This window comes from Sabethes cyaneus, chromosome 1 (assembly GCF_943734655.1).
Source record: "Sabethes cyaneus chromosome 1, idSabCyanKW18_F2, whole genome shotgun sequence".
NCBI classification, from domain to species: domain Eukaryota; kingdom Metazoa; phylum Arthropoda; class Insecta; order Diptera; family Culicidae; genus Sabethes; species Sabethes cyaneus.
In genome coordinates this window covers 332,841-354,282 of record NC_071353.1, presented here as the reverse complement: position 1 = coordinate 354,282, position 21,442 = coordinate 332,841, and the positions used below count along the sequence as shown (strand labels likewise).

At 37.1% G+C, this 21,442-nt stretch overlaps 4 protein-coding genes across 6 annotated transcripts in view; 3 read left to right on the top strand and 1 right to left on the bottom strand.

Moving 5' to 3' along the window:
• LOC128732639 (coiled-coil domain-containing protein 12) lies at positions 1-1,279 on the top strand. The gene is made up of 3 exons (XM_053825937.1): positions 1-86; positions 149-277; positions 880-1,279. Exons 2-3 carry the CDS (start codon positions 153-155, stop codon positions 1,220-1,222), a joined length of 468 nt encoding a protein of 155 aa, XP_053681912.1. The 5' UTR covers positions 1-86; positions 149-152; the 3' UTR covers positions 1,223-1,279.
• LOC128732624 (spindle assembly abnormal protein 6 homolog) lies at positions 1,203-2,961 on the bottom strand. 2 transcript variants are annotated; one of them, XM_053825919.1, is made up of 4 exons: positions 2,741-2,961; positions 2,071-2,687; positions 1,464-2,014; positions 1,203-1,406 (listed from the first exon to the last, which is right to left on the bottom strand). In XM_053825919.1, the coding sequence occupies exons 1-4, from the start codon at positions 2,891-2,893 to the stop codon at positions 1,294-1,296; spliced, it is 1,434 nt and encodes a 477-aa protein (XP_053681894.1). In that variant the 5' UTR covers positions 2,894-2,961; the 3' UTR covers positions 1,203-1,293. The 2 variants fall into 2 exon arrangements, with proteins under 2 accessions (XP_053681894.1, XP_053681902.1); XM_053825927.1 differs by having other exon boundaries at positions 2,071-2,698; positions 2,741-2,796.
• Positions 2,962-5,445: 2,484 nt separating this feature from the next.
• On the top strand, positions 5,446-8,176 carry LOC128732927 (zinc finger protein 678-like). The gene is made up of 3 exons (XM_053826397.1): positions 5,446-5,555; positions 5,614-7,535; positions 7,594-8,176. The coding sequence occupies exons 1-3, from the start codon at positions 5,545-5,547 to the stop codon at positions 8,127-8,129; spliced, it is 2,469 nt and encodes an 822-aa protein (XP_053682372.1). The 5' UTR covers positions 5,446-5,544; the 3' UTR covers positions 8,130-8,176.
• A 3,432-nt stretch (positions 8,177-11,608) lies between these two features.
• The window catches only part of LOC128740512 (transmembrane protein 132E), a 28,822-nt gene continuing 18,988 nt past the window's right edge, over positions 11,609-21,442 (top strand). Inside the window, exons 1-2 of one of the 2 annotated variants that reach the window (XM_053836058.1) lie at positions 11,609-12,564; positions 12,714-12,856. In XM_053836058.1, coding sequence (XP_053692033.1) covers positions 12,823-12,856 — 34 coding nt within the window. In that variant the 5' untranslated portion in view covers positions 11,609-12,564; positions 12,714-12,822. The remainder of the gene's footprint in view (positions 12,565-12,713; positions 12,857-21,442) is intronic. The other variant, XM_053836066.1, reaches the window with a different exon arrangement.

The window sequence follows — 21,442 nt, the reverse complement described above, 5'->3', positions numbered from 1 at the left end:
TCCTGATGTGAAGTAGTCTCGTCGGTCTGTGCCTCGTCAGTGAACTGATCATTTTCATTCATCATTGAAGCTTTATTCTTTTATTGGTATTTTTATTTTAGATTCGATATTTATAAATAAAGAATTAATAACTAATTATCATTTTTAGTATCATGACGGATTCCATTGGCACACTTGAAGAAGAAGCCCTTAAGCGTAAGGAAAGGTTAAAAAATCTTAAGCGAAAACAGGAATCAAATAGCGCCGAAACAGATCGATCTACTGAGAGTGTTCCAAAGTAAGTTCTTCAAAAGTTTGGAAATTTTTTTCAAGCAACTAGTATCAGGCAGCAAACCAGTTAATGACATTACGTTCTCAGACCTTGTCAGTTTGAATAGTTATCCTAGGCGAATTTGCAACCTGATTGAAAACCTGTCAGTTACTCAAGTCAAGGATGGTACATGAATTAAACTAAATAGATAAACGAATTCAACAATTTGGAGGTTTAAAATTTTTAAAATATACATTTCTAATTTAAATTTTTATTAAATAAAGCCAAAGATGGTAACTACCTAATTGCCAAGGGTATCTGATTCCATATTGTGGCCCCACTTATGAGCACGCTCCTTGCACTACATGTATGATGTGGGAGAACAAATGACTTTGATCAAATGTTTATCCCTGGGTGAAGATGTTGAAGCAGGTACCCAGGTAATTCGCGTAGGTAGCCACGACGTAGGAAACAGTAAATGCGTAGTTTGTAGTTATCTAGTGGAGCTCTCCCTAAGATGATATATCGGACTTCCGCCGTGGTGTCACGACGACGAAGATTATAAACGAATCATCATATCCTCATTAGCTGGCATAACATATCAACGTATGTCTTACTATTCTTTACAGGCCCATTTTTCGCAACTATCGTCCGGAAAGCGAAGGAATAAAAGAGAATGTTGTTGAGGAAACTTTACCTATGGATGTAGATTCTGAAATCAGCACACAGCTGGAAATGATGAAAACAACCATCGCAATTGAGGATATTGACATAGCAAACCTTGCTCCGAGAAAACCAGATTGGGATTTGAAAAGAGATGTTTCGAAGAAACTTGAAAAACTAGAGCGACGAACCCAAAAAGCGATAGCGGAACTAATTCGAGATCGTTTAAAAGCAGGTCAAGATGATATTCTTCAGGCGGTAAATGTAGCTGCAGCAACGATAACGGCTTCGAAAGAAATCGAAAATTAATTCTTTATTTTTCCACGATAACTTTAATATTTCTTTAAAATAAAAATCAACTATTTTGTGCAATTAGATGACTATTCTATCCGATTTTGTGGCTTAAGATATCGGCTGGAAAAATTCGTATTCTCAATTGAGTTTAGCTCCATGTTTTGACACTGGGATACTTTAACGATGAGATCATTGATTTCTGAAAAACACCTGTAAGTTAGGTAAAGCTGTGAGTGTAAAAAATAACTTATCTTACTTTTTCGGTATTTTTCTTCGATTGCTTCAGAATTCTCTTTAATCCTTCGTACAGTATGGGCATGCTCCTCACTCAATGCTCGATTTTTATGATGTTCTACTTGAATATTCTTTACAGTTTGCTGTAATTCATCGTAATGCTTTTCTTTATCCTGAATTAACTTTTCCTGTCTCATCGCAATCTCAGTACGCAGTTCGATCTTGCTCTTCAGTTTCATAATTTCCTTATTTAAATTACTGATTACAGCATTGGCGGTAGCTATCTCGTCTGTAGTGAGCTGCAACGCATTTTTCTTTGTTTGGCATATGTTCCGTTCGGCTTCCAGTTCAGCTTCAAGATCAGATTTTTGTTTTTCATTTACTTTTAATTTACTTTGCAATTCAACTGTTTGCTTCCGTAAATCCAAAGCAAGAGCCTCGTGTCTTCCATCACGATTTTGATAAGAATATAGTTCTGCCTTTAATCTTTCGATTTCATCTCGAGCTTGAGCGTTATGTGATTTTAGCTTGTGATTTTCCTCTCGTACAGATTCGCAGCGTTTGGTGTCTTGACTGTAATGGAAAGTAGTAATCATTAAGGAAAACGCATTTGCGAAGTAGTAACCTACAGTATCCTCTCGGTATTAGCTAATAATTCCTTATTTTGCTGATCGATTTTTTCTTGCATAGCAGAAATCATTGTCTTTAGCCGTTTCTCTTCCAATTCTTTTGAATCAGTCAAATGCTTGATTGCTTGTTGAAGTCGATTTATTTCGTCTGTATTTCGACTAAATATCATGTTTTCCTGATCCTGCAGCTTCGTGTTTAAAGTTCGCAGGTCATTCTGTAATCGATTTATTGTATCATCACGCAAAGTTAGTTCACGCTGATACTTTTGAACCTGACATGCACAGTCTGCTGCCTGATCCTGAAACGATTGTAGTAAAAGATTGATGTGGAACAAGACAGTCTCAGTTGTAGCTGGTTCTATTCGCAGAAAGAGGTGAATTAGGTTTTTAAATGGGCTTTTTTCGTAAAACTGCAACAAATAGAAGTTGTTATCTCGCACCAGGCTCATGTGAAGCTCTTCTTTTTTGCAGCATTCTAAGATTTTTGTCAAATGATCAATAAATCCTTGAAACGTGACATGCAGTGACTGCTCTGATCGAATCTGTTCATAGCTATTATTATCTATTGTACTGATAAACATTTTTGATTGATCGTTACATTCAGTCAGGCGAATTTGCTAAAATTATTCTTTTAAAATAGGAATTTAGACTTCGACTTAACAATATTTACAATCAGATTTTGCAGGTCCATCTTTTCCATTACAACGTTATATTTTTGAAGTGTCTGTATTCCGTAGTTGTCCGCCTTTAACGGTAATTGATAATTGGGAAATAGCACTTTTACTCCTCTTCTTCGATGAATATCTATAAAACTGCTATCCATTTTCACTAATTTTGAGCATCAAAACTTTAAACTGTTTATTCAATTAATTCGCTATCCAGAAAATAATGATCCCTGCTTTCCAATATTATTTAATATATATTTATAAAAGTTACTGATCTACTACGATCTACGATCTGCTATATGATGCTTTTGAAATTGGAAATGTCAGAGAAGAGCTAAACCGGCTATATAGCTAACTGCGGTTGCGGTAAAGCTAAAGCCGTAAAGGGGTTCCCAACAACAATAATTACAACCAACATTACGACGCACCGCTTGGACGTATAGTTGCTATATATATCCAGCTTTTTACTCGCTATAATAATGGCCGCTATAAATTGTGTTCGTAATATTCGAACAATCTTTTTGACAACTCTGCATCCATCAAAACTGGGCACTCTTCTCATGTACGGCAGTGTTGCTCTTTCTTTCGTTTACGCAAAAGAAGAAGAGCAATAGTTTTGTTTACATTTCGCACATTTTTGCTCTCCTTCTTTGACGTAAAGGAAAGAAAGAGCACGGTAGTGTTGCAAGAGAAAATGCCAGATTTGATGTATGCAGAGTTGTCAAAAAGATTGTTCGCATATTACGAACACAATTTATAGCGGCCATCATTATAGCGCGTAAAAAGCTGGATAGTTCGGCGGATAGAAAACCAGGTGAATTGGCATCCCTGATTTATGAAATTAAATTTGAAATTATGGTAAAATTAGAGTGACTATATACAGAGTGGCGACAAGTCATCCCAAATGTATGCAATGCGGTTTTTCCAAGGTTTTTCTTTCTCTTTCCTGCATACGCGTTGGAAAGGTCGTCTGCTCGATTGGAATGACACTGACAGATAATTATCATTCCAATTTTGACATTGTCGCCACTCTGTATATAGTCACTCTAGGTAAAATGTGCAGGTTTTTACGAAAAATAATCATTGGCGGGTATTGAAAATGACTAGTTCTATGAAAATAAAGTGTGTTTTTTTTAACATTACTCCTGCATTTTGGATTTTGAAAAGCTTACCAAGGTACAGAATTATTTTCGTATTCCGCTGGCTTAAATACCAGCAAATTTTCAAATTGTGTGCTTGAATCGGAAACAGGATGATAAATTTGACCAAAATATGTCGACTAACATTTGAAAAGGGCGGATAAGCCAACTGTCAAACAGAACGAGTGAGAGTTCATTTTCCTATGCTGCTCCAGCAAAAAATAACTCTCACCCGTTCTGTTTGACAATTGGCTTATCCGCCCCTTTCAAATGTTGGTCGACATATGTGCTCTGCAGTGTGATAAACGGAGCAACACAACTATAAAGGCCCAAACACAATGCATACGGATTTTACTACGTTGCGGATATTTGACAGAAAACCTATGGAAAAACTGTCAAATTTCCGCAACGTAGTAAAATCCGTATTCATTGTGTCTGGGCCTTAATAATCGCTACTTTTAGATTTACTCCTCCAGCGTCAGCTGTTCCCCAATATGAGGCAAACAACATGTATACACACGTATTTCGGTGTTCGCTTGTGTGGGTGCATGAGCTGTCATAAAGCTCTATTAGTGGTTTGTGTGCGTCAGGTAAAAATTATCGCTTCGAAAAAAAAATTACAAATACTACCAAACTACGTATATGCGTATACGCGGTGAAGTGTGCGTGCGGTAAATAGCAGCAATCTCTATGGTATCTTATACCATGTTTTTGAAAACGCTAGTACCATGAAAAAGCTCTTTAAATTTACCATGATTCTCGTACAAGCACAGAGAACAGACATCCAAGCGAAAGGTCCCCACTTGGATAAAACTTATGTCAAATTAGTTGGGAAACTATAGTGATGATGTCGCTGAAGGCGCATACAATTCTACAATAAACTCACAACAGCTAGCTTCTGGCGCTAGCATAACGCTTTTAGTCCATATATACTAGCGCCAGAGGAGCCAAAGGTTGTCAGTGTGCAAATCAAAAGAATCATTTAGTTGGGAAACTATAGTGGTGGTGACGCTAGCATATTAGGTGATTTTAATTTGAAATTTTATCCAAGAATTCCCGAAAAATTTGTTCCTGAATGGATGTCTGTTCTCTGTGGTACAAGTACCATGTGGTAACACGTTCTCAAATATTTTTACCACCTTTCAATGTCCACTAATTTGGACTACGATTATGTTTTTTTTCTTATGCATTGGGATAACACCGGTAGTAACGTATATAATCTTTTTAACTAAAATTTACTAGTGTGTCCTCTTAATTTTACATCCTGATATGGTAACAATTACTATGGTCAATGTTTCAGCGAATGTAAACAAACTGAGTGAGAGTTCCAGGCTCGAAGAGCGTAATCGTGTAAAATTTATTTTTATTTTTATTTTTGGATACTTTCATTTGCGTTTGTTTTTAACGATAGTTTTATTGCTTTCAGTGTACTTTCAGCTAAATTGACTAAATTATATTAAACAGATACATTACAAAAATGTTATTGTTACGAATCTGGCAACTCTGCGTAGTAAAAACAGTGTGTCTGTGTAGAAATAATTTGTTAAGCAAAGGTCAGTCGGAAAACGGGCCTTAAAAATATTTCCTTAGCCGTCTTGCATCTGTTAAATAATTAAACTTTTGAAATATTTTGCCAACCACTAGCATTAAGTACTAAGTCACATGAAAACATGCTTTTAAGGTTTGTATTTTTTAATGTAATCTTTTGTGATACTGACTAAACGTTGTATACCTTATAGGCAAGTTATTTCAGCTAGTAATGCAATAGAAGAGATCTATATAGTTAAACGGGAAGATGACAGCGACGAGGATCACCCACCGGTTGGAAATCTTCTTCCGGAAAATGGTGCTGTGTCGGTTTCAATGGTTGCTCCTATAATTAGAACGAATGTGCAAACGATACCAGTGGAAATTAAAAGTGAACCGGAAGATGAGCAATGTAATGATACCGATATTTCTGTTACGACGATCGCGAACGTTTTGCAAATTCCATCGGATGAAATTAATAAAAATGTAATAGGCAATAGTAATATCCAGTCTGTTGAGCCTTCATTGAAAAGCGAGGATGAAGATGAAGTTCCATTGGCCGCCCGAATCAGAGCCAGAAAGCGGAAATCCAATAAGATTGACATAAAAATACATAAGAATACTAGCAGAAATAGCATGGATTCAGATGATAGTAATGGTTTAGTAGACGATTGGAGATTTAGTGAATCAAACAACACAAATCATCCGGAACCAAAATGTAATATTTGCATTCTTAAATTGCCAACAAGAACCATTTTAAAACGTCACTTGCAGAAAAATCATGCCAGCATGCTTCCATTTCGCTGTGTCCAATGTGCCTCTAGTGAAGCCAAAAGCCTTTGTTCATTGAACCGACACTTTGGAATGCATGACTTAACTAAACCCCATAAGTGTTATTACTGCGAAGCGCGTTTTTCGTTGAGAATTTATAGAACGGCTCATCAAAGACGCTTCCATAAGGTTGATTTAGAAAACGATACCGTCAGAAATGCAAATCGTCGATTTATTTGTCGTTATTGCAATAAGCGATTTGCTGCTAAATTTAATCTTGAACGCCATGAGCGAAATCACGAAAGAAAAATTACCAGCGATGAGTCGTTTTTAAATAGAAGGAATAAGTGTTTCTTATGTGATTCCAAACCGTGTGACTCGAAAGAAGCTCTCAATGCTCATTTAAGTATTCATGTCGATAAAGTACCCTATTCGTGTGAACAGTGTAAAGATTCGTCAGTTATCACGTCCGTCCGTCTATTAAATAAGCATTTGGCTTCTCACGAGGAGCCCGAAAAGCCTATCAAATGTGTATATTGTAATGAAAGATTCATCTCAGTAGGAGCTTGCCAAGCTCACGAACGGACCCATACTCAGGAAAAACAGGCGGACGAGGAAGCTGTTGCAAAAATCGAAAGTGAGCGTATTTCAACGAAGATAATAATAGTAGATGGCATGAAACGATACGAATGTGGTTATTGTGGAAATTCGTACTCTTTGTTAAGCACGCTTCGGAGGCATGAAAATATTCACACAGGAAAGATCCAATACATCTGCAAGGTTTGCGGTAAAATTTTTAGTAAATCATCATGTTTACTACAACACGAAAGAACGCATCTGCAGAATGCGCCATACAAATGTGAAATTTGCGGTCGTGGATTTAAAGAAACAATAAGGCTTATTGAGCACCGTCGAATTCACAGTGGAGAACGTCCGTTCGCGTGCGAATTTTGTTTCCAAAGCTTTCGAATTAAACCTCTGCTGAAGGAACATATCATGCAATGCAATCCGCCAAAGATCAATGTGGAGTGCAAATGTCGGTTTTGTGTAGTTGTTTTTGACAAGTATTGTGATTTACAAGATCATGTCCTCAGCGAACATTCTGCCGTTATCGAAGAGACACAGTGTGATTTCTGTGATTTGCGATTTAAGAGTGCCATGCAATTGGTAGAACATGAATACAACCATCGGAATCCTAATTCAATAAAGTGTGACATTTGTGGAAGAATATTTAAACAGCTTTCTAATCTACGACGCCACCAGCGTCTACACAGTAATGACGCAATTCCTTTTCAGTGCGATTTATGTGGGAAAAGTTTTTCGCAAAGTGGAGCCCTTAAAGTACACAAACGCATTCATTCTGGTAAAAATTCAATTGCTTCTAATAAATGCGATAATTATTGCATATTTTGATCTTTTAGGAGAGAAGCCTTACAAATGTGATCTGTGTAATAAAAACTTTTATCACAGTTCGACTATGAACAGACATAAACGTTCTCACTATAAAACAAAGAGCAGGTTATTTTTATTTGGAGATCAAGTTAGGCAATCAAGTAATCAAATAGAAAACAAGTCAATTGTTCCTGAAGTCATGCCTGTTGCTTTGATAAACCGATCTGGACTTGTTGCCGAGGAAGAACTGCAATTGCCGGAAGCAAAAGATTTGATTGACTTAGATCCAACCGTTATTCATGCATCCGAAGATTTGAATTGTTTTTCTCAGTCACAATCGCTCGCTCGCTCATCGCACAACCACATGGTAACTGGCAGTTTTGAGGTAAATTCTGGGAAATCCGAGAATCGGAACGCAGCAACAAAGCATCAGGATCGACATGTAGCGTTGAACGCGAAGCTACTGATTCCGCAAACAATATTACAACATCAGGAGCAAACGTGTAAAGTCAAAACTCCTAATTCGGCAACACCTACAAGCCCAACGTTCAACACTAATAATTAGAAAATTATTCTTTTTAATTGTCTGGAATTCAGGAACTTTGTTTACATCTCGATACAACTAAATCAAGAAATTATACCTTCACAAGAGTGCCAATTTATTACTCGTCCTTCGTCCATGATTATTTAAATGTCTCAGAAGTTTTACTGACAGCTTCTCCAGCTGTGAATTTGGTTAATAGGAGCATCACCTAAAGAAGCTATTAAGGAGAAATGAGTAGTCATTAACTTTTCGTTAGAAAGCCCAATCTCGGAAGCAGTTTTTGGACCCAAAACTAGAGTTCTGTTTTTAGAAATGTCAATCTGAACTCTTGAATTACATTTTCTTGGACAGAATTTTTATTTAAAACAAAAAATACTTTTTGAAATTTACAGACTCAAGGACGACTCATTTCCCGTTTACTTTACTTACCGTTATTTGTGATGGTACTCTCTGTTTTGATTCAAAATTTAGCGATTTTTAAGTGCCTTGTCGGCTCTGTAAATGAAACCAATAGAGATTATGGACTCCCGACAAGGCACTTAAACGACGTTAAATTTTGAATTAAAACAGAACCATCACAAATAAAAGTACAGGTTCTGTACAGAAAAGTAACGGGAGCACATGACCATTAGAGTTCTGAATTGAAAGACTGGCCATGGCAACTCAGTAGCTCGCGAGAACTTGTTATCATTAAACCAGCGACACACGTTTCACGTAATCAGTGAGTGTCGTTGGTTTAATGATGTGAGTTTTTGAGTGACATGGCCAGTCTCTCAATTCAGAACTCTAGTACTCACGAGCTACTGAGTTACCATGGCCAGTCTTAGTATTCAGTACTCTAACAAATACACAGAATAGAGCGAGAAAGCCCCGCAAAACTTGTCGTAGAGCCGACCACCCACCCTCCTGCACACACACACACACACACACACACACACACACACACACACACACACACACACACACACACACACACACACACACACACACACACACACACACACACACACACACACACACACACACACACACACACACACACACACACACACACACACACACACACACACACACACACACACACACACACACACACACACACACACACACACACACACACACACACACACACACACACACACACACACACACACACACACACACACACACACACACACACACACACACACACACACACACACACACACACACACACACACACACACATACACACACACACACACACACACACACACACACACACACACATTCGCTTGGAGCAGGGCCCGATGGAATACACCCAACACAACACCACTAGGAAAATATGTGAGTGCAATATGCGGTGCGCAGAATTAGACGCACTTATAAAAAAATGAATTTTCCTATTTAATTGGATTGTACCAAAGTTCCTTTCATTGATTTGATGTTCCTTTAATTGTGTTATTTCATAGACGTTGCTAAGTTGCTAGATGAAAAAACGGGTAGCCCAACTATAGAAATGAGCGCCTTTCAGCTGCGCCTGTAGTAGTGTTTGGTTTTAGAACATCGGTATTTTAGCAAATATTGCTTAAATTTTAAAAGATGTAGTAAAAACAGTAGTAAAAACAGTGGGCTTAAACGTCGTTCTAAGACTTGACCCTTCTTTATCGCCAGACTTCACGGCCTTCAATTAGAGTACAAGACAGTTACGGGGCTAGTGCAAAAATCCTACTGACTCTAGCAGCACCGCCTAGCCGAGATTCGAACATACGACGACTGGGGGCAAAAATTTTTTCCCCTCGTAGAGATTACATCTATCTAGGTTTATTTATTTTCCTAGATCTACTGACCTCTATTACTTTCCTTCAGTTGGGTCACCCCTGCGAAATGGTACTTTCTATGAAAAAATTTTCCGTGAAATTGTACGTCCCGCGAAATGGTATTCTGCGAAACTCTATATTCCGCGTTATGGTCAACCGAGAATTGGTGTTCCGCAAAATGGTATTCGGCGAAATCGTGTGTAATGATGGCGAATATTTAAATGCTATCCGCATTATTTTATCAGGTTAAGCAATAGGGGGAGTTGTTTTCTATTTTACTGTGAGAAAAATTTGTATATTAAAACACCCATCCTCCTCAGAAACTTGCGAAACTCGAGATTAATTTGTGGCAATACGAAGTTTGTCGGGTCAGCTAGTTATAATAAAAGTAGTTGTTCCATTTAAAACGCTACGGTGCTGCATTATTAATGAATATTAGAGCAACTATAGGTACTACTACAACTATTGGATCAACTACCCTACCTACCTTCTTTATATTATATTTTATATACATACCTATACCTATTGTTTCTCTAGCACAAAATTAAACTTCCGAAAATACTGCGCTATACAGCGCACTACTTCCGACATTAGGGTCTGCCACACATTCAGATCTTTGTGCATACATAAATTTAAGACCCTGCCGTTTTCCCGGTCTAATCTTTTAAATAACATAAATAGTTTATGGAGTACTCTAAAATTCAGGAACACTAGTAGAGCCAGAAATCACAGCAACTGAAATAATTGATGGGTCCAAAATTTATGTATGCACAAATATCTGTATTTGTGGCAGCACTGACCCTGTTGTTTTTGGTGGTCAGTGAATTGGCAATGTTTTTAGATTTAACCGATTACATAGGTATGTTATATTGGAAATCGACGACGTACATTTGAATTGTATCACAAATTTATGAAACATATGTGATACTACCAATCGCCCAGTTAGATTTGAGGTACCATGCTGGTCTAATAAAGCAGTCTTCGTATGATAGAATCTTGGCTAGGATGAGTCTAGAATTTTGCACTAGCCCGGTAATTGTGCTGTACTCTAAGAGCCGGCAGCGGAGGCTATCGATGAAGAAGAGTCAAGTATTAGAAAGACGTTACCAATTGATAATACATATTATATTCAACAGAAATATTAAACTGAATATTTTTTATGATAGCGTGTATTTGCATAATGTATATCAATGGAGCCTGGCAGTATAAGCGTCATGCGAGCCTTCATTAACAACTTTACTAACAATTTTTATCATTTCTCAAATATCCTTAAGTCTCCATTATCAAATCATCTGTGGGCCAGTGGACCACATACGCCGTGCACGGCCGCCGTCAGGATAACCATCAGTGATGTATAGCATGAATAAATTTTCTCCATGTACCACATTTCCGATACTTTAACTCACAGTGAAGCGCATATTTTGCCGTATAAAACTAACATTTTGTAGACGAATATGTGATACAAGCCCTACACAACCACATGCAGCATCCGTAAAGACGAAGAATGTGTAGGTTATGTTTATGCTCTTAGCTCACCTTCGCTCTCGCTTTCTCGATCTAGTCGTCACAACGAATTCTGCAATGGCGAATGAGCTGAGCACATGCTGTCAGTTTTGTTCGTTCAAACAACTGTGTAGCGTTTCGCTTATGCAAGCGAAGAAATTCCTGTTCTCAGTTGAGTTAAAAACGTTGTCGCTAGTGAACGTGCTACTTTTCGTCGGTCCGCGTGCGTCCATACCCTTATTAGGCATAGTAACTAACAATATCAACAGCAGTAGCAACAAAGTGTGAGTTACGAACAGGGCGGGTGGCAGCATAATAACATAACACCCCACTCTTGACGCCCAGTCCTCTTGTCCGTCATGATTCTTGCATCACGAGAGAAAAAGAATCAGAAAGTATGTGCGTGTCAGCTTGGGAAATGTTCAGAAAAGAAGTGTTATCTGTCGAGTTAGGCGGAGACGTATCCCAAGGATTACGATACTAATAGTTTTCTTTCGTATTCATTTTGAGTGATAAAAGCTGCCTGCCTTTAGCTGTGAAAGAAAGTTAAAATGTTGAGTAAAGAGTGAAATAATTTCCAGTTTTGCATCGAGAACGCAAGCAAGAAAAGGAAGCATTGAAAAGGAAAAAAAAAATTGAAAAAGCCAGAGAAGTTTAGTTCGTGTGTTTCTGGCCTGAAAAAAATCTATAGAAGTAGCGTAAGTTGGTGCAGTGAAGAAGCTCTGGGTCACCGCTTTAACATGAAGATGTAAAAAATTGGCAGCAATATTGTAAAAATGTCAATAGCGTAGTTTTCCTGTTCCTAATTGCTAAGAGATGATTTGGAAGGAAATCGAGTGAGCGTATACCCATTGGAAGTAACCAGGGAAGAGTAGGCGAACGTCTGACACGCGACACAATCTGTGTGGGCAGAAGTCCTGCAGTGGCCGGATAGCGATGTTGGAAAGTTTTCAGGAAATAATGGAAAGTCTATCGAAGTTTTTTTTCTCTATAACGTGTATGTGTTGCTGGTAGTCAATGAATATTGTACTTATGAGCGAATAAGTATATCGATAACCTATCGCAGAAATTAACAAGCGCAAATTCCGCAGCAAATCCTACTTTGCCAGCGACAATACCGATAGCGAAAAAAGAGCTTTGAGAGCGAGTGCCAAGTGAGTAGCAAAGCAGGAAAAAATCAATAAAAACAATTCGCTTCTCATCAAAAATACATTTCCGAAGAAGAGAAGAAACACCATTTCTTTCGAGGGGTGTTTCCAAAGTCTGGTTAAGAATTGAAAATCAACTGACTGCATTTTTTAAGGGTTCTAAATACCATTGACGGAAGTTGTAAGGACAGCTGAATACTCTGACAACGAGCGAAGGAGCTACGTGATCATCTGGTGAGAAATCTCATGAATTAGAAGCAAATCATGGATTTTCGGATTGCGCTACTGCTTTTTATTGGTAAATATTTTACATTTTTCATAATGTCAATCAGTCATGTATTTTCAAATATTTCGATCATATTGATTTTTGTTAGAAGTAGTAGATATTAGCTTAAACTGAACATCATTAATTTGATGAAATGTTAAAGAAAGTCATTTTGAACAATAAAAAATACCTTTCAAACACTTTTGGTGTTTATTTTTATTGTTCGAGTTTGTCACCGGGAATTTTATATATCACCTTCGTTGATTTTTTCGATGAAAATAAAAACTGTGATGCTTTCAGCGGACGTTTCGACTTACTTCCCTTCAGTCATTGACTACGCATTCTCACTGCGTCGTCCTCTATAACTATTCAATAGTTATAGAATTATAACCAACAAGCAACCAAGAATTCGGGGATACTTTGGCAGCGAGTGTGTTGAGCAACCTCCGAGCTTTTTAGTTTTCATTAAAAAAAAGCCTTTCGGCCTTTCCAGTATATAAATATGTAGTTTAAAGGTACGGAATCACTCTGACAACCGAACCGAACTTTAGTTCAAAAATTAGGATTGAATAGGTATATGTTTCTTAACCGATTTGTACGAAATTGATTGAACATGAAAGGAGAGACTTTCAAACCCTTAATTATTAAATTTAAAGAGGATTGCACTTGTATTTTAAATGTTATATAAAGGAATGTGAAAAAAATGTTCATTCCATTTTCCTTTTTGAATGTATAATAGGCCATACAGAATGCTGCGTCAACGCTTCCATCAGCGTCAATTTGACAGTTAACACATGGGAAAACTGTCAGAATAACGCTGACAGACGCGTTGAAGCAGCATTCTGTTTGGGTCTTAAGGGGAGCCTAGGATCAGGTCTCCAGTGACAAATCACTGTCCATATTACGCCAAGAGAGGGAATAGATTCGCATCACGGAATACTAACCGCAGGGGTCAAATAAATCCTGTTGATGCTGCTAGATATGATGCTAGATAGGGAGAGTAGTCATTGAATATAGTGGTGAGAAAGAGTAATAGATATGATAGTTATAGACGGAAAGATGATGGAGGTTTGATACCCTACCACCACGGCTTTTACAAAGTTGATGTGGTAACCGAAATATGCCTAATTTCAGTTTTAATTCGGTTGCTTCAACTAAATGGACCTAAAGCGTGCTACTCGGGTAAATACTCTTTTGGGCCTTAGATGTATTTGATTACTTATCGCATGGTCAATGGTCACTAGTTCTGTTAAATAATTTTAAAGATGTATGTACCGTGAAGCGATCAGCTCCTAATTCCGATCACACAACTAAAGTAGTCGATTTTTAGAAGATTTTTATTCAACCTTAGTTATGAGAATCCTCATGATCAAAGCTTGCCCTTGAACTATGAATTTTAATTCAATCTTTTAAAAATCGGCTGCTTTAGTTGAGCGATCGAAATTAGGAATTGATCGGAATTACCTGCGTTCGCCGTATCTCATATTCCAATTCCAACTCTCACTCAAAATAATTATCGCCTAATTGTAACTTCCCGTGATGCTTCCATATAGAACATTATTGTCTCTGCCGCCTAAAACTATAAAAAGTATATTTAATTTTTATTTATAGTTACTATCCAACTTATTGTGAAATGTACATTACAATGCATTATTTACGTACAATATGGTTTGCTTAACACTTGGTAGACTTCGCTGGACCCTGCTAGTATATAAAAGCCAATTTCCCTGACTTTAAAGGGAAACTCAACAAAAATCGACAGAGATGCCTTGCCATTAATAATATGTGGTCCCCTAAAGTTATGTAATCAATATACAGATTGTAACAGCCGGAGCCAGTCAACGTTTAAGCATACGACAACTGGTATGTTGACCCAGTATCGTATCCCGACGTCAACCGAGAAGTGGGTTGGCATGGGTTTCAATTTACAGTGAATATTAAACTATACTACTAACAATTATTAAGCACAGAAATGCAGTGCAGAATACAGCATACACCCGGGCAACATTACAATAGATCAATAATGTTGTGGTCAAAGTGATAAGCCCATACAAAAAAAAAAAAAACAATTACTAGTACAGAAATACAATAGTTGTTAAACACATATAGCACATTTTAAAAAACTAGGGACGAATTGTAACAACGTTTACACATACTAAATACTGTTATATCTCGATGTAAAACAAACTCTATTTAATGCAGCTTCGATATAACGTAACTCGATTTAACATTTTTTGACCTCGATGTATCGTATTTTTTTTAAATCAGAAAACTAATAAAAAAAATTAAATTTATCTTCCTTGTGTGGTGCGACTTCGCCTTTCTACTGTGCAAAAACCATTGTAATTTTTTAAATGATATGATGATATATAATTCCGTTATATAGAATTTCAAATTTCAATTACCAAAACCTTTACACACGCATCGTTTCTGCGCAATTCTCAATGTATATTTCCAGCCACAAGTGATATTATTAAAATCATTAAAATGAAAATCATCATTAAAAGTTAATGTTTTGAAAAGATCCCCTTTTATTTGCAATAAATTTTGTTCAAATATAAACAATCGTTTATACTTCAATATAATTGTAGGATAGTTTATCCAATAGTTGTAGTAGTACCAATAGTTGCGCTACTATTCATTTTTAATGCATATTTTCGTCACCGTGGCATTTTAAATAAAACAATTACGTTCATTATATAAAACAAGTTCTTAGGAGTATTGGTAGTTAGACTATACCATTCAAAAAGCATTATTTGCTAAATTGCTGATTTTCTAAAATCTAACTCAATTATAGGCGCAGTTGAAGCGCACAACTATAGGCACTCATTTTTATACTTGCGCTACAATGTTTTTTCACCTAGCAACTGAGCAATGTATACGGAATAACACAATTAAAGGAACTTACTTACTTACTTATGTGTCCACGTCCGCCGGTCCGGCAGAACTAAGGGATGAAATCAGAGATCTCCACTGCTGACGGTTACTCGCCATGGCTTTTACCAGTCGCCAGGACAGGTTCTCGTCTACAGCCCGGATGTCGTTGGCTAGGCTGCGTCGCCATGTGCCTCTGGGTCTGCCTTTTCTACGCTGTCCTTGTGGATTGCAGTCCAGTGCTTCTCTGCAAACCTCGTTCGCTCCTTTCCTCAAGGTGTGTCCGCTCCATTTCCAACTACGTTCACGAATTTCGATGGCTATCGTCCGTTGATGACATCGACGATGGAGTTCCTCATTGGATATCCAGTTATCAGGCCACCAGGCACGAATCATATATCGCAGGCACCGGTTAAGGTGATACGGTACTGAATCCTAACATGGCCGGAACAATGGCGTCCTTGTGAGGATATAGGATGTCCGGCCATGTTGGATTCAGTACCGTTTCACCTTAATAAATACCTGGAGTTTTTGCGTTGTTTCCACTGAGACGCGCCACTATTCGCAGGCATACCCGAGCAGGAGCGAAGTGCAAAATAATATCAAGATGTGTTATTGAAAATCGAATAACTCATATCAAAATTTAGTCTTGTTTTGGCTGACATAGTTGGTAAAATAACAATAAATAATATCAAAATTTTACTCCTTTAAGGCCAAAAGAATAACTACTTGTGTTATTTGAATAGCAAACGAATAACATGACTGTATTTAGAGTTTAGAATAACATATTTTAGTATTGTTAAGGTATTGAATAACAAATGTAGTAGTATATGAGATATTAAAAAATCATTTTATAAAATATTTATAATCTAAAATTTCTTTAATCAATAAAAGAAATTTTATGAAAATTCCTGCTCAACTTGTTGTCCCGCTACTGTGAAGTTGGTGGAATTGTCAGTGTTCACTACCATAAACTTAGTTTTCGCTACATTGACTGTGGGACCTGCTGTCTGGAAGCTCTCGGAGAGGTCGTCTAACTTGCTCTGCATATCGTTTCGGCGTTGTGCGAGCAAGACAATGTCGTCGGCTAGGTCGAGGTCATTTAGCTGCTCCATCGTTAGAGGATTCCAAGCCAATCCTCGATTTGGTCTACTGTCAATTGCTCCAACTAATATCTCATCCATAACGATGAGAAACCGAAGCGGTGATAAAATGCAGCCCTGTCTCACGCCAGCAGTAACCCTTGTGGGGTCGGACAAGAGGCCGCGCCGTCGTGCAAAACCTTGCACGAGAACGCCTCGTACTGAGTTGCTACATTGAGATGGACTAGCTTATCTGGAACTCCTCTACGCCTAAGTGCGCCCCAGATGTTTTCGTGGTTGAGTCGGTCGAACGCCTTTTCGAAATCAACGAACACCAGCAGAAGAGAGTCCTGGAATTCGTTGATCTGCTCCAATATAATGCGCTTGCAGCTTGCTGCCGCCGGAGAGTGTTGAGGATTACCTTACGCCTGGATCCGGTCGAGGATTACCTTACAGAGTACTTTGAGAGTAATACAGAGCAACGTGATGCCACGCCAGTTACCGCATTCAGTTAGGTCTCCTTTCTTAGGGACTTTGACCAATATGCCCTGCATACAGTCCACCGGAAAAGTTGCGGTTTCCCATATATTGCTGAAAAGCTGATGCATCATCTGGGCTGACAAAGATGGATCAGCTTTGAGCATTTCGGCTGAAATACAGTCTTTCCCTGGCGCTCTATTGGATTTCATACTCTTGATGGCTGCTACAATATCATCCAGCGATAGCGCCTCTGAGTTGACGCGATTAATTCGACGAACTATAGACGTCATACGTTAAAGGAACGCCAAACTTAATTGAGTAATATTAGCGCAACTATTGATACTGTAATTGAATCGGAAAATTCGTTTTTTTTCTTTAAAAAGCTTCTCGTATAACGAATGCAATTGTCTTGCTTTGTGACAAATACCTTGTGTTTGATAAATATTATATCCCACAAGCATTAATTAAAGCATATAGCTCAATAAACAAGAAAAAAGAAATCACATTGTGCTTAGCTGCGTGACTAATATAACATAACGGTATAACGTAACGAATAAAAATAAAGTTGCGTTATATCTTGGTATTACGGTCAACCCAGAAGGCTGAAAAGTCCAAGAATTTGATTGTATTTTGTACTTCGACGTCGTTTATGGACCTATGATGTACAACAATATTCAAAAAATAGGAGTTTACAAATTTTCCTAGAAAATGGAATGGAAATTTCTTGGTTTCCTCGGATATCGTTTGTTACAAAAATTCATTACCTTTTTATACGGTAAAAATATAAAAAAAACTATCGACAATCCAGGAAAACTCTATCTCGAAATAGGTTTCCACAATATTTTCCATATTTGATACAGCGATAATCTGGGCTAAAAATCATTTCAAATGCAACAATAGCGTTAAAATCGCATACATTGCATACAGAAAATTTCATGCTAGTTCGTCAATTATTTACGACGTTACATGAACATTTGTAAAAACGTATCAGAGCGATTGTAGGAGTGTGAAACTACGATTACGTGTTTCTCACAAAACTGTGTTTTCAAAGCTTGTCGAAGACGTTAGAACCGACCCAGTTCAAATTTTAACACAAGTTTTCTAAACATACTAAACAACATTTAAGAGTATAATCTATGCAAAAACTGTCATACTGCGAAAAATTATTTCGCGTATTCTGTCAATCAATTAAAATATTTAATTACCTACTAAATTCTTTTTGTTCTTTTAAATTTCCTATGGTTTAGTCCATAGATATCATGCACAACGCAAGACGCCCTGTTTTAGAAGTGTTCCAGGAGACGAACTGCAGCAGCTATTTGAAAAACTATTTTTACAATTATAGTTCGAAAACAGACACTGAGGAAGCCTGCAAGTCGTAGGCGAAATACGTATCTGTCGTGAATAAAATATACATAGTAGAATTAAATTGGATAAGTTTTCTTCTTTTTTAATTTTAGGTTTTTAAATTATAATATGTTTTTAGGTCTCCCAACTGTGTATAACCCCTTGATCAAAGCTAATTATTGCCATGAACTTTCTCGGAGAAGTGGGTTAAAACGAAAGGTAGACAGATGATATGGTCGCACGGAAATAACACAAGCAAAGTGACTACATCCGACTATCGAACAAATCAAAATTTTCAACAAATTTTCTCTCGAAACAATTAGGCCAATTTTTTCCGATTATCCGACCATTACAAGTATTATTCCATGAAAATAACGTGTGATCTGAGACGCTATTATATACATATACAAATTGTATATTTGATAGTTGTTTTGTTACGCAATAGCGGTGAGGCAAACCGCAAGCCGCGGTTTGAAATCCTCCACAAAAGAAATGAGATATTTTAATAATTATCAATGACAATAGTCATCATATCACACGCAGAAAAATATTGTTGTATTTTGCGTTACCAATTATTAAAACATAAATATCTCTCAGTTTGATTTCGAAAGTACTTATATTTTAAGCATTGCTTTTACAGAGCCGTGAAGCAAACACTCAATTAGAGACAGTACTCTCAGACTGACGCCATTAGGTCGCCAACGGCCAATCAATCAATCATTGGCCTCATGGCAGAGCCGGCGACATCGATTGGCTGTAAAGAGTTTTGCGCTATATTTGGACTCTTTATCTGAGCAAAAAAAATCATTGTTATACGTACTCAAGAAAAGGAGGGTAGTGTTGTATATTTAATTACTAAAATAAACAGAATAAATGCTATTGGCGATTTTTGTTTGTCGTTTACGCTTATTATTATCTTCTAGTTACTTGACCTGACCTACTTAGAGCATAACGTCTGGTTCGTCGAGCGACCGAGCACAGGCATGTGAAAGAATTTTTCGAGTAGCATTTTTATTCTATTGTACCTATGTGTTACTGCGATTGTTTTTTACAATCTCCATTGGCATAAAAAAATGGAATAAATCCCATTGTTTGAACGCAAAAGGATGTCATTCAGGCTAATACACGAATCTGAGCATCCTTCTACATCCCTCTACATTGAAATATAATGATTTGAAATTTCGCAAACTTTGAATAACAAGTAACTTTCAGATGAAAGCACGAGAAGTGTCGCCATGTCTGTGGAATATTTGGATTCATATTCATCCTATAGATCATATTAGCTTTTTATGGTTTCGATCGCAAAGGCTGTTTTCTATTCCTGTGCTTGCTCTGCTTAAACGGTTTTATAACTATGTTCTTGAGTTTGCATATGCTATGGTGACATGGAAACCCAACTCGGCGCCGGTATTTTAAATAGTAGGAGCAATTATCATAATCCCGTGGAATAGTTACCACGCTATTTATTTATAATAGCATGCTTGATGACATAGCTTCAGCGATATGTTTCTCATTTGGCTTAAACGGCATAAACGAGTGTGCACTCCGGTGTTTAAAATTCTATTTATACAGCTTTAATATTCACTCAGTAGAAGAATCTGCATTTTACTGCGCACAATGCATATAGAAGGTGACAGAATGGATTTTCTGAAACTACACTTGTTTATTGGAGCCACTTTATAACAAAATTATTTGGCGCTTGGTAGTCGGTCATAGATATGAAATAGTAGGTAATGCTGTATCTGATTTCAGTGTCAGCGTTTTCAAGGAAGGGCATTCTTTATGTAAGGAATCAATTGTTTTAAAAAAATTTTTTTTGAGTCTTTTATTTTATTTAGTTTATTTTATTTAGTCTGGTCGAAAAAATAAAAAGTGGAACAAACGCTTCATAAGGCTTATCATGTTCGTAGCTCAATGTTTTTTTTTGTCAAGCTAAGGACGAAACTTTTGTTTTCTCTCAAGAAAATCGCGTAAAAAACCGCGTAAATTCCGAAAATCGCGTAAAAACAAACCGCGTAAATTCCAAAATTCGCGTAAAAAATCGCGTAAATTCCGAAATTCGCTTAAAAAAACCGCGTAAATTCCAAAATTCGCGTAAAAAACCAAAAATTTCGCGTAAAAAACTTTGTGGATTTCAACACTACGCGAAAATATAGACGTTTTGAGCACATCCGCGTAAATTCCGAAAATCTCGTAAAAACCACGTAAATTCCGAAATTCGCGTAAAAACCGCGTTAATTCCGAAATTCGCGTAAAAATAGTCACGTAAAAACCGCGTAAAAAGCGACTTCAGTGTATTCTTTTTAAATTATTTTATTCTTTTCATAATTGTGTTTTCTTTCAATTTTTAAGTTAAGTTGCACTTTTTTCGTAGAGTAGACAAGCTCTCTAACTTTTATCTTAACACTACTGATAAGCTTCTGCACAGTATTTTCTCTGACCATTTTTACCAGTGTTTCGGAAAAGTTTTGTAGTCGAGTTTTATGTACATGAAATGGTTTTATTATTGCTTTCTGCGCGGAAGATAGATGTAGCGGAAAGTTTGGAGATGGTAACGGACTCAGGTCTCAGGAAAAACAAAAAAAACATTTTTAAGCAATTTTTAGGTAATTAGGAATTGACAGAAATAAAACATTGCTTTTCTTATTTTTCTTTTAAGTTTTCCACTAACATAGAAAATATTCCGGAAAATATTTTAGAAAATTTGTATTTTTATACAAAAGTGTACGATGGTTGGTCAAGAGTGATAAATTTGTTGAATACGCGATATCTGATAAAATCGGAAAAATACTTTTGGAATTTTCTGTAATTATTGCAAATCAGGAGAAATGGGTTA